Genomic DNA, 16,993 nt, shown 5'->3' with positions numbered 1-16,993 from the left:
ACACCTGGACCACGCCTGCTCCTAAACCCAGCATAGTTTTTGTGAGCTCCTTCCCTCCCCATTGTTTGCCTTACAATTGCTATAGTAATTGTTTAAATCACATCCTCTGTATTCCTGAGGGGAAGCATTAGATAAAAATGTTTCCTTAGATGCTCCAAACAAACAAAAAGCAGGACATGGATATCAACTGACTAATTCCAGGTTTCACTGCTCTCCCTCACAGGTGATTCACACCCTCTCTTCGGGGTCAGAAGGGACAGTAGAAGCAACATTTACCGGCCACCTCCTGCGGCTGATGTGGAGAAAATGAAAATCAGCTACATGAAGGAGCAGAAAGCATTTGCCCTCATCAGAGAAATCCTGGGTATCACCCATATGTAGATTATCTTGTTTTATTCAGTAATACTCATCAGTAATTTTACATCAGTGAAAATATTGTTCTCTTGGGTGACAAAGTTTTGGCATATCCTCAGCTTTCTGCCAGCCGTTATGATGTAGAGACAGGCTGTTCCCTGGCAGCTGGAGCTGCAGGGAGGTGGGAATGTTAGCTGGAGCTAAAAGTGTGGCTAAGGCTTCATTTTATGGTAAAGAAACACATCACAAACATAAGAGATTAAAGAAAAGCAGAAAGGATAAAAGGAGGAGGTGCACATGAAGCTGAAAACAAAGAGCAGATGGAGGCCATCTTTCTAAAAGCAGATAGTATCAACAGATAATGATTTATGCCCCTGTTTTATTTCCTCTAAAATCAATGGCAAAAAAAAACATAACAAAAAACCAACCTCAACTTCACTTAGCACAAAGTTAGACTAGTCATTTTATTTGGAGCTACCATGACTACACTTATGCAGCCTTCCCACTTATTTTCTTGACTGCTACTCGTACTCCAAATGTGAAACACTTAAACTGCAGCTCACTGAAGCAGCTTGGGTGCATTCCTTAGCACTGGTCACTCAGAGTCTACAAAGCACCTCCTTGGCCTAATGGCTGCTGGCAGCAGTAATCATTCATGCAATCTGTGCTGAACAGCATTGTTAAGCCAGAGCTCACATGTGCTGTCTCTTTCTGATTTTTTTCCAGCCTATCTGGGTTTTTTATGGATGCTGTTACTGGTGGCCTATGGGCAGAGAGATCCCAATTCCTACTATTTAAACAAACACATTGAAGACAGCTTTACAGATGGATTCCATGATGTCTACAGTTACCAGGATTTCTTCACGTGGGCAAACACTACTTTACTCAAAAATCTTTATGGATCTTATAAAGGTGCAGAGTCATATTGTTTCCCTTCAACTTGCCAGATTCTGAAACATTATTTTTAGTACTTATCTTTAACTTTCATATTTGAGTGGAGAAAGGGACTGTGAGTGTATGAGGCTAGCAAGGAATCTTGTAATATGAATACCCGTGGATAACAAAATGCCACAGTTTGACCCCAAGTTAAACATCCCTTAATATTTTCCTTATGTTTAATATAACCTAAAATTTCTGTACTGCAATGCTAAATGTTTCACATTTTACATTACTTATTCCAGATATTTGGATATATCCTCAATTTTTCACAACTGTTTTTTACATAAATTAAAAAAAAAAAAAAAGAATGGCAGACAGATGGCACCATAAAGCTTTTCCTCAGGAGAGTTGTTTACATCATGACTTGAGTCAATGTGAAGGCAAATTATGCAGCACTAGCATGTTTCTATTCAGCCACATCCAGTAAAATATGACTCATTTTCCAGCTCACATTTAAGGGTAAATATTGAAATATATTAGCAGAATTGTTCTTGTTGTCCCCCAGGCCTCACTTTCCCTGTGTATAAAATACTGATGGGGGTGACACAGAACTCTGTTATTGTGAATGTTATTTAAGAACTCAGTTCAAATCAATATGAGGGTTTCATTTTCATGACTATTTTGCTTACACTGTTTCTGAGAAAAGAATATATGGCAAAATATTAATGCATCAGTGAATCATAAATGAAATGAAGAAATATTATTAATTTTGTAATACTGCCAGTGCTGCTCTTTTCCATCTCCTGTTTAGGATTCATTACAGATGGCAATTCCAAGCTGGTGGGTAGTGCTCGAATTCGCCAAGTAAGAGTGAAAGGAGACACCTGCCCCATTTCTCCCAGACTCCAGCACGTAGTTGAGGAATGCCATGCTCCATACTCCTTACAGACAGAAGATACTTCAGTTTATGGGGAGCACTGGAATACCTCAGCCCTTGATAACTCCTCTGAGTTGAGCTCAGCATGGCAGTATCAGAGTCAGTCCAAGCTGAGAGGACACCCCAGCTGGGGTAAACTTGCCATCTACAGCGGAGGGGGATATGTGATTCACCTGGGAACTGACCCTAAAAACGCCTCCAGGTACCACTTGTGTTCTTGTAAATTATCAGTGCATCTTCCATGTAATACTCTCTCATTCCTGTGTGAATTAGATCACTGGCTACACATTCTTTTGGCAGAATTCTCCAGTACCTTTTCAACAATGTCTGGCTTGACACCTTCACAAGAGCAGTGTTTGTTGAATTTACAGTCTACAATGCCAACGTGAACCTGTTCTGCATTATAAGCCTGATGTTTGAAAGCAATGCTTTAGGTGAGAGCCTTTCCTAAGTTACACATTTCTGAAGACAGCAAGAAATGCACCTACAGAAGGTAGATTTACACACTATCAGTGTTTTCCTGGTTCTTTCTTCAGAAAACAGAAGTGTATTAATAAATCCAATCATGAGAGAATCAATGCACATTTTCTAAACCTTTTAGGAAAAATGCAGCATCACAGTAATATAGACCACAATGGAATATCTTATGTTTGCTTATGCTGTGGTCATCTGCTGATGATGAAAACATGACACTGAAACTTGACCTCAAGAATTTACACAACAGGAACGAGAAAAATTCTGTTTCCTAATCACTTCAGCTAATCAATAAGGACAAAAATGCAAAAATAACAGTCTGTCTTTTTTGTTCCTGATGACTTCTAATGTCTAGCTATGTAATCATGTAATACATAATCTGGATACAACAAAGAGAAGAGTGAAAGCAGATTCTGGTTTAGAGGCTATAAGAAAACATTTAGTCTGAGCAGCAGCCTCCTTAGGGTGTGTCCAAGTATTGGAAAATGCCCGAACTGAGCTCATTTTGGGTTTAGAATGAGATTAGGCTTTTTAAAAAAATTTCAAGTCCTCCTGCTGTATTTCTGTATTTGCAGTCCAATCCAAACTCAGTCCTGCTGGGCTTACTATTATGCTATCACACAAGACTCAAGCAGACAAGCACTACCACTCTAAAAGCCTTGATTCTCTGAAATTCCTGTTTGAGGAAAATTTCAAACCCTTACAGGGTTACTCACATAGTCAAATCTAACTCTCAGTTTGATGGTTGAATTTAGCCTCACACTGATGTGAAAGCAAGTACAGAAGTCTCACTGGTGAGCTGAGTTGTTTGAATGAAGGCAGAAGGAGCCCTGAGGTGACCCCTGTTTGTTTTTCAGGGGCCTTCTTCACAAGTGCAGAGCTGCAAAGTGTCCGGCTGTACCCCTACACCGACAGCCTCCACATCTTTGTGGTTGCAGCAGAAGTCATTTATTTCCTCTTCATTGTGTACTACATGATAGTACAGGTGAGGCCCACTGGAAAGTCTGCCTGAGAGCATCACCTTGTGCCTGCTGTTGATTTCACTTACAAAAGCTTTAGGACTGTACTTGATTTCAGTAGCACTGATGCTGTTACACCAATGGAAGATTGAATCAAGTACAGTGTCAGTATTAAATAATAAGAAGGCAACACTTTATTTGCCTTGAATGCTGGTTTTGAGAAAGATAATAGCTGAATAGGTTGAATAGTTTGAATAATTTGAATAGTTTGAATAGATAATATAAAGATACTAGTGCAAGGTGTAGGTGGTGTTTTATTAATGCAGAGCAGTCTGCTTTATTGTGGAGGGCATTGCCCCAATCTTCAGAGGTGCATTGTGTGATATGGAGTCATGAGATTGAAAGAGTAAAACTCCTCCCAGGGAAAGCTGCTGAAGAGTCTGAGATGGAGATACTTCCACAGCAAGTGGAATCTCCTGGAGATGGCCATTATATTGATTAGCTGGAGTGCTCTGTCAGTGTTTGTGAAACGGACAGTCCTTGGGACCAGGGACATCAGCTACTACCAGGAACACAAGGAGGAGTAAGTACTAATGCTATTTAGTGCATCCTTTGTTGTTGCTCCTTATGCAGAAATAAATCTATTTTTCTTCTTCCCAGATAGCACCTTTTCCATGCTAGATATTGCTATCCTAGATGGTTACTTATTCATGAAGCCTGTAAGTGTGTCAGGGCTTAGATTTGTCAGCAATAGGATTCTCTTCTGATACTGCTCTAATAAAATCCAGCAGACTTGAGCACCAAGTTCCCTTCCTGTCTGCATCATCCTCTTGTGAACCAACAAGCCTTTCTGCTACAGGACATCCAGCCAGAAAGCACATAATCTGCCTTGTTCTTTGTTGTAAAAAGCCATTGATTAGAGGATAATAATGAAATATTTAGTGCAGAATGGAAAATTATAACATCTTTTAACAAATGGTCATACAGGAAAGAGATTATAGAATCACAGGATAATGAGCAGAATTTGGGCTACAGCCTCGATCTCCTCTTCTTAAAAATCTTAGCCATGCAAAACTGAGTTTTTTGTGTGCACACAGTAGGAAGTGCAGGTGGGAACACTCAAGCAGGAACTCACCAGGTCTCTACTGAAATCCCAGAACAGGGTGACTGGCTTTTCCAGTACACCCATTTATGCACTTCAAAGGATTCTGTGTGCATGGTATATTATGTATTTTCCTTTTTTTCCTAACAGATCTATAAGCTTCAGTGAAACAGCAAGAGCTGATGCAGTTCTTGGCTACCTGATTGCATTCCTGGTGCTTCTCTCCACAGTGAAACTGTGGCATCTGCTGAGGCTCAACCCTAAACTGAACATGATCACTTCAACCCTAAGGAGGGCATGGGGTGATATCTCTGGATTCATCACTGTTATTGCAATCATGTTCCTTGCCTATTCCATTGCTGTGAGTACCATGGTAATTTCTCTTGTCTGCAGTCTGCTCCCAGGTACTGTTGGGTTAAATCAACCAATTTTGAATTCCAAAAGCAGCATACCTTTGCCATGTAAAATGGAATAAAGCTGCCTATCTATATCTTAGTTCAGCAGCTTGGAGCCCAAGTCTTCCATACGAGTGAAAGAGAAATTAAAACGTCCACTCTGTTCTTTGCAAACTGAAATTTTGCACTGAAATCAAACACTGAACTGAAAAATAAGGACTCTTTATGTGTAATAGACGTGACAAGGAACGAAGTACAGGAAAAAAGATTTTCTGGATAAAGCTTAAATTGTGGAGCATTCAGGAAGTGCCATTTTCTGTTTGGTTAGTTTGTAAGTGGGAAATAATTATCATTTTTACATATCTAGTGGCAGGCTGAGCAGTTATAAGACATTCTCATATCCATGATAAAAGGTCCTCAAGTTAAACATACTTTGCAGCAAGGGCTCTGATCATGACACAAGACATGGCTTCTGTCCTCTGCAGGCAAATCTGATATTTGGCTGGAAGCTCTACTCTTACAAAACCCTCCTTGATTCGGCAGAGACCATGGTCAGTCTTCAGCTGGGAATCTTCAACTATGAGGAGGTACCACATCTAATTCTGAGAAGTTTACAGCCATACAACTGGCATCTCAGCTATCAAATATGCTTTGACCCAGCAAATAGGACTTTCAATTAGTGTTAAACATTAATCTAATTTTGCAAGCTCCACAGCTCCCTAAAGCAGTCACCCATTCTGAGCAAGACAAGGACAGCAAGTGAAACCTCCTTCATGTTCTATTTTGACCACGAGGAAGCTCATAATGAACCTTTCATTAAGAATCTTGCTCAAATTTCAACTAGAGCTGTTACTAATTGATTACAAAATGTTTTGAGCAATTTCCTTAGAAAGCTATAGACAGAAATGTGAAGAAACCCTGTGTTTCTTCTGAACACACCCTCTGTCTTCCCAAGAAAGGCAACGCCTTCCACAAGGGAACTTTATATTAATTTTTTTTACTATTCTTTATATAACACTTTTTTAGTAAGATCTTTCAAATATTTCAATATCCTTTGAAAAATTCTTTGTGGATTAATTCTTGGACATCTCTGACTGTGAAGTCCTCCTTGGTGGATGTTTTTAGACCATGGATCCAATAGGATATGGGTGGCTTTGAAGATCAGTAATTTGGCACATTTTCACCTCTACATCCCACTCATATTAATAATTAAAATATACTCCTATGTTGTAGCTTATATAAAAATTAGTGTTTTGATTTTTCACAACCCTTGGTTTATAAGTGTCTCTGACAGTCTGACTGTGCTTCTTCGTAAAGCATACAGTAAAATTAATGAAATGCATACAGGGATTTCACCTATTTTGAAAGCTGAGGCATTAGAAGTTTCAGCTGTTCTGTGGATAAACAGATCTCCAGACTTGTCAACTTTCATGTGAAACTGTCATACCATTACAATTAAATGCAAATACTTAAAACCCCCCAAAGACTGCGCATATTCACACATATATATCTAAAATATTCTGTTGTCTTTGTACTATATCATATCAACAAAGGACAACACTAGAGTAGAAAATTTATATATGTATATAATACATATGTCATAATTGATTAGACACACGATTTTCAAGGTGATAGACTTCTTATTGGGTCTTAACTGCTTGTATGTATGTAGATAGGAATGTATGCTTTTTTGTTTGTTTTTTGATGTCTTACCTTATGCATTATACAGGTCTTGGACTACAATCCAATTTTAGGCTCCTTCTTAATTGGATCCTGCATCATTTTTATGACATTTGTGGTACTGAATCTGTTCATTTCGGTGATTCTGGTTGCTTTTAGTGAGGAGCAAAAGCATTACCAGGTTTGTTCATCTAAGCTCTCTAGCTTTTAACATTTTTTGCTCAGTGCTTACTCAGGTATTCAACCATGGATGAAAGCCATGAAAATTCAGTCCAACTCTTAAGAAGGCAACATTTGCTCAGAAAGTACACTTCAGATTTTTCAGATGTACCCTGTCCATTCCTGTTCAGATGAGTCCCTGCTCAGATGTGATTTGTAGCCTTCTGTTCACATACTTCATCCATCAAAAAACTCAGGCTTGTGCTGGGCTGTATTGAAATCAGTGCCAAAACTGCTACTGAAGTGCATGAGGCTTTACAGCTCCTTTTAAAACTCTCACTGTGAGTGCCTGACCCATTCAAGCTATTGATAGTGTGGTGTGAAATCCATCTTAACACTCCAGTACTGCCCAGAATTCCTCTATGTTTTAAATAAAGTCAAGGGAGATGAAAACAAAGGATATGGTTGATAGAATACAATATAAATCTAGTTTTTCGTATTTACTTCATCTTGAAATTGTGGGTGTCTCATTGTGTATACCACAAGCTGTATGGGAGCTGTATGGGCTACTCCTGGCTCCTGTAGAGAGATTTCCATGGGATTTAACAGCCAAAATTTCTGTAGTGTCCATACTCATCTGGGGTTCTGTCTGGATAAAAATACTGGCACAATGTTTTGCTTGGCAGTCACTCATGCTCTGCTGAAAGTTGGTTTATTTCACCTCAAGCAGAGATTTTGTCTCGCAACTTGCCCTGGCTTCAGTAGAGACTGAATCCAATTTGAGACTGAATCCTCTGAGTAACTCATTTGTTATTATTTCAGGCTTCAGAAGAAGAGGAGATTGTTGATCTAATGCTAATGAAACTCTTCAGTTTCTTTGGGATAAAATGCAAGAAGGAAGAGAAGCTGGTCACTGGCGAACAACTGGAGCAACCTGTCAGCGAGTGAAGGAAGACCACCTTGAAAAGTCACTTTGCTTGTGGGCAAATTATTTACTTGTTTGCTATCAGCTGCACTGGTTAGTTAGGTTAGGCTATGGGCTTAGGTTATTACAGCTTCTGATTAAAATGGGTTTACCCAAGGGAATGGCTGGAGCTGTGTCAGGGGAAGTTTGTGTTGGATACTAGGAGAAGGTTCTTTCACCCAGAGGGTGCTCGGGCACTGAACAGGCTCCCCAGGGAATGGGCAGGCCCCAAGCCTAAGACAGCTCATGAAACATTTGGACAATGCTCTCAGGCCCATGTGGGATTGTTGGGGTGTCTCTGCAAGGCCAGGAGTTGGACTTCAATCCTTGCGGGTCCCTTCCAACTCAGCCTGTTCCGCGATTCTGGGAAAACGACGCGGTGTTCACCCCTAAAGTGCTGCCGGCACTATTCTGGAGTAATAGCTAAGAAATAGCGGTAACCCGAAGGCGAACCGTCCCACGTGCACTTGCTGTAGACTTGGCCCCTGTATTTATTCAATAAATAAGCGGCTGTTGCACTGTCTGGCTAAATCCTCTCCGTCTCCTCCGCGGCGGAGCACGGAACATGGCGGCTGCCCTCCCTCAGGGCCCCGCGCCGCTGCCGGCGGGGCGCGGAGCCGAGCCCGGGCCCGGGCCGCTCCCCCGAGCCCACGGATCCCCTCGGCCACCGCCGGCTCCGCTCCGCCCCGCCGCCATCGCCACCTCCTGCCGGCACCGCCCCTGCCCGCCCCCGGCAAAGATGGCGTGGCGAGCGCTGCGGCGGGTCGGGCCGGTGCTGGCGCCGCGCTGCCCGCTCCTCTCGCTGCCGCCGCGGGAGCCCGCGGCCCGCAGGCTGGGCACCAGCTCGCTGCTGCTGGCCGGTGAGTGGCGGCCCGAGGGAGGGAGGTGCGCGGCGGGCGGGCGGGACAGCGGCCCGGTGCTGCGGGGAGCCGGTGGTGCTTGTGGAGGGTGGGCAGGGTGGGCTGTGGGGGCTCGCCCCGGCCCGGGAGCCCCCGCCAGCCGCGACTGGGTGCGCGAAGCGGCCGGAGCGCGGGTCCCCCGGGCGGCAGCCGTCCTCTTTCCCTCTATCTCTCCCTCCTCCCTTGCCTCGCCCCGCGCCGTGTCCCGGCGGCCCCTCGGAGCGCGATGCTGCAGCCGCCCGGAGCCCCCCGGTGTCGGCGGGGCCCGGAGAAGCTCGCAAGATGGCTGAACCCCCGAGCGCCCCTCACCTGCCCCGGACGCTGCTGGCGCTCCCGACCCCGCTCCCACAGGAGACCTGCACCTCCGTTAGTTGGCTAGAAAGTTTTAACCTCATCTCCACACTTTGAGCAAAGCGGCTCAGTCCCCTCTGGTCTCAGAAAGAGACTTCGCAGAGTGGGCCGAGCGGGGAGCGCACCAGCTTGCCCAGAATAGCGGATCGCTTTTCCCGGGATCGCCGCGCTCACAAACAGCTCGGAGTTGGCTCCAAGGAGCATCAGCAGCACAAGAAAGGGGCAGCGGAGGCAGAGCCGCAGCGGGGACTGGCGTGGGCACACAGACAGACCCAGGCAGGCTTGCAGGGCCCTGAGCCGCTCTGGGCTGCGCAAGTTTGGCTCTGGCTCCTGTGCAGCTGCAGGGGATGGACTCGTGCATCAGTGCTTGCTGTGATTTTGCATTTGGTGTAGTTAACTCTGAAAGCATCTACTGCTGTCAAAGCTCTCTTTGAACGGAAGTTACGCATGAAAGTCTGAAAAACAGAATCTGTGGTACTCTAGCAAATAGAAATGTTTAAAAAGTAGGCAAGAGGAGGAGAACAGGCTGTAAAAGTAATGACTACCACTAAGAAGAGCTCATCCATTTCTTTCCAGACTATCTTAAACCTACCTGTTTAATTGCCTTCTGCTGCAAGTGAAAGAAATATTATCTATTGTTCATTACTTGCAAACTGAGTCAAGATCTAAGCTGTTTTTCACTATTCTGGCCAATGTACCCATTGTTTTTCCATACACATCACTTGAAGGAATAACTGTACTTTTGTTTGAAGCAGAGAGGAAAAGTTCTGTATGCCTCTTTGTGGAGGTGTGAGTTCACTCTTCAGGTATATATGAAATACTTAATAGAGGCAGGTTACACTAAATGAAGGGCCGAGTTCAGAGTGTGCTAGTTAAGCTGAAACCAAAGTCCTGTTGAAATGAATGAAGCTAGAGTAAATTCAGCTTCTCTTCTGTAAAAGAATGCAGAGGGAGATTTGGTATGCATTGACATCTCATATTCCTTTAGGTTGATTTATTTAATGGGCTGACCACATAAGCTCAAAGTTCAAATTTTGAGATTACTTATTAACTGTTTTTAATTTGACCTTTACTTCATTTGCAGTGGTTTTTGTTGCATGCTCAGAATTTTAATTTTTCACGGTTTTTTTGTTTTGGTCTGTTGGTTTTTTTTTTTTTTATTTCTTTTGTCCTGCAAGAAAGTTATGTGCTCTTCTAACTGTTTGGGACATTTCACTGCTGTATTCCAAAGTGGTGTGAAAATATTCTGGTTTTTTTATTAGCCTTGCTTTATAAACAGATTCTATACACTATTATTATCCTGAATAAAAATGTGCTGCTTGGCTTCTTTGTGCCTTGTGTAACATCACTGATGTTCAGCTTGAGTTTGAGATTTGGCAATTGTCACTCTCCATTCTTACAGTTCATTGCTCATTTCCAATAGAATCCCCGTGGGTATAGCATCTTGACATGAAATGATTTGAGACATTTAAGACTGTTCATTAGAGCGTGTCATGAGATTTTTTGTAGTTATAGAAAACAGTGCTAGGTGAAATTCTGTGCATTTTTGACTGATAATTCAGAAGAAAATACTTCATGTTTACAGTTCACTTATGTTTGTTTGTGTATTATACTTGCAAACCCACATATTGTTCTCTGAGCTCTATAAAATTCGGGCCCTATCTAAGACAAACAGTTTTATCTCAGACTTGCTACTCTTGAACTTTTCACACAAGAGGATCACTGCAACTGAAGAAGCTTAAAGTATTGACTGTCTGGAAAGATTTTAGCAGGTCTGCAGTGAGAGCTTCTGTTTTCCTTCGTGTACAATTTTAGAAAATATACAAGGATTTGCAGAAGTGTAGTTTCTCTGGTGTTTGCCTTAAAGAGTTCAGCCCACAGGATGAGCTTGAGAGGAGAGTTAAACTCAAAAGGAAGGTGTAGCTGTACTTATTGCTCAGGCAGCTGTTTCAGAAGTTACCTTTTCCATTTTTTGCAACATCCCTTGCACTGGATGGGTGCTGCAAGTGGAAAATAAAAACTTTTTTTTTGTTGTTAAGTAGGAAGGTATCTACAGGATATTATTAGAAATGAGAAAATGGACATGGCAGGCTGAAAATTCTCAGAGTAAGAAAAGTTCCAGGAAAAATGTTAGCAAGAAAAATGTTGCTTGCTTCAGTTACTTCCTTTGAAGTTTCTCCATATGACTTTATAAAAACAATTGCCTCTAATAAAGCTGTCTTGAATCTTCCAGATCTGAAATGTAAGGAGAATTGTAATCTTGCTGTGAAAAGACTTAACAAGGTTTTAACAGGCCTATTTTGTAGAGATACAGAATAACTAATGTGTTCTTCTCACAGTAACAATATTAACAGAGAGCAATTCTATTAAGTAGCAGTTGTCTGTATGAGTTGCCCTATTAATTTGTCCTGTATTAATTTGCTTTAATAATACATAGAACTGTGCCAGCTTTGCACTTTAATGAGATGCTGTGAAGCTCACAGTGTTTCTAGAGACACCAACACTGGCCTTCCCAGCCACAATAAGTAGTTATCAGAAATAAACACTAAATATGTTTGAAAAGCCACTGTGCTGTCACAGACATGTATAACTACGAGTAAAATGCACATCTAAGCTTTAGATTTGCACTTCTGTTTGAAGTAGAGCTGCTCTTCGTGCTCCTGCACTTTATCAGTCTCCAGATGGTTGCACAGGAACTGATAATACTCTGAGCAGGACACCCAGTGAGCCTCTGCCCTGTCACTGAGCGTCTTCTGAGCTTCTCTGTAAATTGCATGTACTGGTTAAAATATTTTCCAAGAGAAATGAACAAGCTCAGTGAAAAGCCCCACAGTATAAGCCTGCAAATGTGTTTACTGTGTTTAAGCGAGCAACGTGTCACTTCTTTCTGAAATGCCAGGTTTGTTTCCTTTTAGCCCGCAAGTTCACAGACAAGCACGAGTGGGTATCTGTGGAAAACGGCATTGGTACAGTAGGAATCAGCAATTTTGCACAGGTATTGATCCCTCTGCCCTTGCCCACCTCTGCAATGTTTATTTATGCCTATCTCCTCTGTCCTTGCTCTTTGGACATCTCTGGGGGTGTTTTTATTGTTTTAATTGCATATGTGACACAGTGAGCATTATTTGTGATATTTGTGCCACCTCAGCATTCTGATGAGGTCTTAATTGCTCCACATTGAACCTGTGGAGAGCTGAACTTGGTGAGAGACTTTGATGTTCAGGTCTAAGCCTGAGCAGTTCGTGGCTCTGTGAAGAGGACATCATGTACATTTTTAGGTCAAATTTCCTCTGAACACAAAGATGGTGAAATCCCTCTGGCTAAAGAACAGTTGTGAACAGATGTACAGCATGGCATATAGTTTTTACTCTAGGACAGGAATTCCTCTGGATTTTTTGTTCTCATGCAGGTACTTGATTTGGAATAGTCACAGGAAAATTCTGGGCTCTATGTGAAACTTAAAAAGGAATGGGACAAGCTGCAATAAATGGAATTTCTTAGGACAAGCAGCATTTCTTTTAATCTCAGCTTTCTGTCAATAACTGTAATACTCTCTGGTCTTTTGTGAGATAGGGTACATGTGTCAGGGAAGAGGTGAGACAATTTTTATGGTGACAAGGGTCCAGTTAAGTCAGTGAGGACAAACTGTGTGCTAAAAGCTCTCTGTAGCTGATGCTAAGAAGGTCAGCAGATGTTATTCCTCATTCTGCCAGAAGAAATCTGCATATAAACTGAGCCTGAGGGTTATTAGCACTGCAATAGAGAGACACTAATTTGGTATTTGGGGCATAATAACACGACAGTTTATTCACATTAAATGTTTGCTAAGAAAAAGTGAAAAATATATAAGAATGAGAACAATATTTAGAGACAAAGAATACTTATATGCAGATTCTAGAGTCACTGTGTCAGTTCTCTCCTGTATGTAGATTTGTTAATATATGCTCTGATGCTTTTGTTTTTCTCTTAAGGAAGCATTAGGAGACGTTGTTTACTGTAGTCTTCCAGAAGTTGGGACAAAACTGAGTAAACATGGTAAGTTGCAGTTCTGGTTGCTCGTGAAGTGATTATTCTACTCATCCCCCTCTTCCTTTGCAAAGATACATTTTCTGAAATAGTATTTATGGTTCTTAATACCATTATAAAGCTTTTGGATGCAAAATAAATTCAGGTATTTCTACAAGAGACAGCTTTAATTTTAAATTCTCACTGTCAGACTGTGCTTAGCAGCAGAAAATGCACGCTTTTTAAACTGTGAAGATATTGATTCAAAAATAAAGCATTAAAATATTTTTGTGATAATTTTATCTATACTCTGTTTTTAAAATATTTATACTTTGATCTGAACTTGCAAGTGTTGATTTGTAATTCTCCAGTTATGCACTTTGTGAGTTGCATGATGTGAAACTTCTAATTTATATCAAGCTCTAATTTTTCTATGAATATGCAGACTCAGTAATCTTGAGGTATCAAATATGATCACAGAGTTTTTGCTTGTTAGTGTTGTACAAGTTGTTACATTCTTCATCATTCAATTATGCAGCTTTTCCTGTTAAAGAAAGTGAACATTAACAGGTAGAAATGAAAAACCTTTTCCTGTATTATGGTGGAGAGCTGTCTCAGTAGTAGATGAAGAAAAAATTGTCATTATTTTTAGACAATTTTAAAAAAAGAAATGAGGGTTTATGGGGTAAAGTAGTTTCTTCTGCCACCCTTCTTGTGGAATAGATCCCCATCAAACTGTTTTGGCCAAATCTATTACTTTGAATGCTGACTGTTAGACAAAAGGTCTCTCTGTGTAGGATTTTAATTAACCAACTTGTAGTTTTGCTTTATTTGAAGGAATTTCATTTCCATTTAAGTTCTTCTCTTTTCTACCCATTCTGGCCTCAGTCTAATTCCAAGCTTTCCCAGAACAAGTTGTTCTCAGATCCCTTGTCCTGGTGCCTATCTACTCTTGTGACAGCTCCCTGTTCCTTCAGCCTCTGTCTTGTTTGCTTGTGGCTGAGAGCTGCTCTGGATTAACATTGCTCCAGGCACCATTTCCATAACTCCCTACAAAACAGGAAAAAGGGAAGAGCTGCTGGGTGCTTCCAGTGTGGTGCTTCTGAATACTAATGTGTGTTTTCCAGTGAGTGCAAATGTAACACTTGGTAGTGTTTCTGAAGGAAAAATGGGATTGCTGAAATTGTGGCTTTGTTGGTTTTGTAACAAAATTACAAATAAAAAGGTTTAAATTGTAAATAAAAGGCATATTTAAGTCTCTTGCAGCAAGAGCTGGAGGTTGTTCTTTCTAAGTCAATGTCATATGTGCTGTGGGCTTCAGGCAAAGGATTAACCAAATGTAAGGAATTCCTGTCCCTTCTGTAGTAGCCAGCTAGCACAAATTCCCCAGAATTCAAGAGCATAAACATCAAATTTAATAATGCTGATCCTTGTCATAAAGTGGGTGACTTCAATCTGTTTTCTTGCACAAGATCAAGCCATTTCATCACTGGCTGTGTCATCACCAGAACATCTGACTGAACAAACAGAAGTGCTTTGTGTTTTCCCCTTAGGAACATTCAGCCATATTCTCTGTTTCAGATGAATTTGGGGCTTTGGAAAGTGTGAAAGCTGCTAGTGAACTCTACTCCCCTCTCTCAGGAGAAGTGACTGAGATTAATGCTGCCCTTGCAGATAATCCAGGCCTTGTCAATAAATCCTGTTATCAAGATGGTAAGATGTCACCTTTATCTTTGAATAATGAATACTGTGTATTCTTGCTACTACAAATGGCTCTGCAATTCCTGTTCTTCCAGCTTAATGGTGTGGAGACTTAAAGGAATATACTGAATATAGTTCAAGCCCCGTAAAATTTAACATAAAGCATTATTGCAGTGTCTTCTTTGAACAGCTGGTTTACAACATCTTATTTTCACATATACACTGTGGCTGAATTTAAATCTATTTGCATTTCTGGGTTTTGGATCTTGTAAGAGTTCATGACACTGAGAGGTCAGGCTCCTTTATTCTTTCGAGGCAGCATCTCCCTATGCCACTGTCACAGCCAGCACTAAATTACACACCTGCTCTGACTAAAAGGACACTTCTTATGATGAGTTGGTTGGTTGTTCATTTTTTTAGATACTGAAGTGTTTTGCCTGCACTAAAACCTGGCTGATTCTCCAGTGATCCAAGGCTGGTTGTTCCTCCTGGGAGTGCTTCCCTAAGGCAGTAACATGAATTAATTGTTCTTGTAGAATATTAGCAATTCTTTCTAATTTCCTAACTACAGGTTGGCTTATCAAGATGACTGTGGCAAACCCTGCTGAACTTGATGAACTGATGACCGAAGATGCCTATGAGAAATACATAAAATCCATTGAGGACTGAGCTGGAATAATGAAATAAATTCATATAAAATATCTCAGTGTAGTTTGTCATCAATTACGGAAATACTGACTCTCCAGTTTTGACAACTTGAAAAGTACCACTTATGATCACATATACAAGACTATAAGTAATTACAGTGATAAATGTGTTTCACATCTGTCTACCTGTGAGGGTTTTTTTATTCTGTTGTCTGATTTGTGTAACTGCTGATGTTATCTATAATATTTTGGGAAACAAAATTCACTTGCTGAAATATATAGTTCTATAGATTCATTTGACATCAAATTCAGTAACAACAGCCTTAACATGTTAATTTTGTCATAGGCACATGACTGTTCTCACGACCTGGCCTATAGTTTTGCCTGAAATACTTTCCTATTGCTCCCAAAGTACTGAAAAGCAGTGACTTCCTAACCTACTCATGTTCTTCTTTCTTAGGGTTACAAAGATGATACCAAAAAAGGAGGAGCCATATCAACTACCTCTCTGTGTGATTTTATTTCTTTATAGAACTTATTAATCCTTTGTTTTCCTTCTTTTTTTCTTTTTACTGTGTAATCAAATAGTCCTGCCTTCCCCTTTCTGTGCATTCTTAGTGTGCAAAGCTCCTGCAATGATTGTTTATCAAGGTTCTGCAGTGGGTAATTTAGGCTGTATTTTGTCTAGTAAGCACTACCTAAATCACAAGTAATTAAGGAATTAATATTACATCTTTTGCCTGGCAACTGTGGTGATTTCAGCAGAGCAGGTACTTGTGGAAATCGTGTGATGAGCAATAATTTGACATATCATGTATCTGCATGTGTCTGTGTTTAAGATCAAGTAGCCAGCTGCTCTAATGACATCACAGAACTGAACCAAAAACTTACCCTTTGCAAAGCAGTGAACTAAAGCTGATTCCATTAGACTTAATATTTAAGGAATCCACGAATGTGAACTCAAAGTCGATGTGACATCCGATGGTAAGGTGGAGTTGTACACACTTGCACTTTAGGAAAACACAATAATACAGCAGAGTTTTGGTCTAAAACTTTTCCCAGCAATTTTAAAATGGTTATTAGCAGCTAAGTACAAAATGGGAACAAACCCCAAAGATTTGGGTTGATCTAAGAGGAAGCAGGGGAATGCTTAATTCATGTCAGATGACTAAAGCAAAATTCATACTGCTTTGAAAGTTCCTTCTTTCTAAAGGGGTGTGAATCACTGACCTTCTAAAGTGCACGAATACACTGCTGGTAATATAGAAACCTTTCTAATGTATAAAGAAGAGGGTTTCTTTTATGATCTGAAGGGATGTCAAAGTAATTGCTTGGGTGGTTTTTGGGTTTAAATCCTAGGAGCAAACCTTTGCTGCACAAGTCACAGATCAAAGCCCTGCCGAGAGAGAATCCACTGTGTATTTAAGATGGTTTCATCTTCTCCACAGGAGTTAAACTGCAAAATGAGTAAGAGGAAAGAGGGAGTT

General features: G+C 40.9%; 2 protein-coding genes across 2 annotated transcripts in view; both read left to right on the top strand.

The window, feature by feature from the left end:
• Nucleotides 1–7,887, top strand: part of PKD1L2 (polycystin 1 like 2) — a 35,620-nt gene extending 27,733 nt beyond the window's left edge. Inside the window, exons 34-43 of the mRNA XM_041400870.1 lie at nt 224–364; nt 1,081–1,266; nt 2,045–2,372; nt 2,471–2,604; nt 3,502–3,629; nt 4,026–4,186; nt 4,856–5,066; nt 5,586–5,687; nt 6,830–6,961; nt 7,762–7,887. Of these exons, the coding sequence (XP_041256804.1) occupies nt 224–364; nt 1,081–1,266; nt 2,045–2,372; nt 2,471–2,604; nt 3,502–3,629; nt 4,026–4,186; nt 4,856–5,066; nt 5,586–5,687; nt 6,830–6,961; nt 7,762–7,887 (1,649 nt within the window). The remainder of the gene's footprint in view (nt 1–223; nt 365–1,080; nt 1,267–2,044; nt 2,373–2,470; nt 2,605–3,501; nt 3,630–4,025; nt 4,187–4,855; nt 5,067–5,585; nt 5,688–6,829; nt 6,962–7,761) is intronic.
• Nucleotides 7,888–8,623: 736 nt separating this feature from the next.
• On the top strand, nt 8,624–15,560 carry GCSH (glycine cleavage system protein H). Its single transcript, XM_041400665.1, has 5 exons — nt 8,624–8,763; nt 12,069–12,148; nt 13,125–13,188; nt 14,740–14,871; nt 15,431–15,560. The coding sequence occupies exons 1-5, from the start codon at nt 8,643–8,645 to the stop codon at nt 15,526–15,528; spliced, it is 495 nt and encodes a 164-aa protein (XP_041256599.1). The 5' UTR covers nt 8,624–8,642; the 3' UTR covers nt 15,529–15,560.
• Nucleotides 15,561–16,993: the final 1,433 nt, after the last annotated feature.

The sequence above is a fragment of the Onychostruthus taczanowskii genome, unplaced genomic scaffold (assembly GCF_017590055.1).
Source record: "Onychostruthus taczanowskii isolate IOZ18803 unplaced genomic scaffold, ASM1759005v1 scaffold18, whole genome shotgun sequence".
NCBI lineage: Eukaryota > Metazoa > Chordata > Aves > Passeriformes > Passeridae > Onychostruthus > Onychostruthus taczanowskii.
This window is presented reverse-complemented; position numbering and strand designations above follow the sequence as displayed.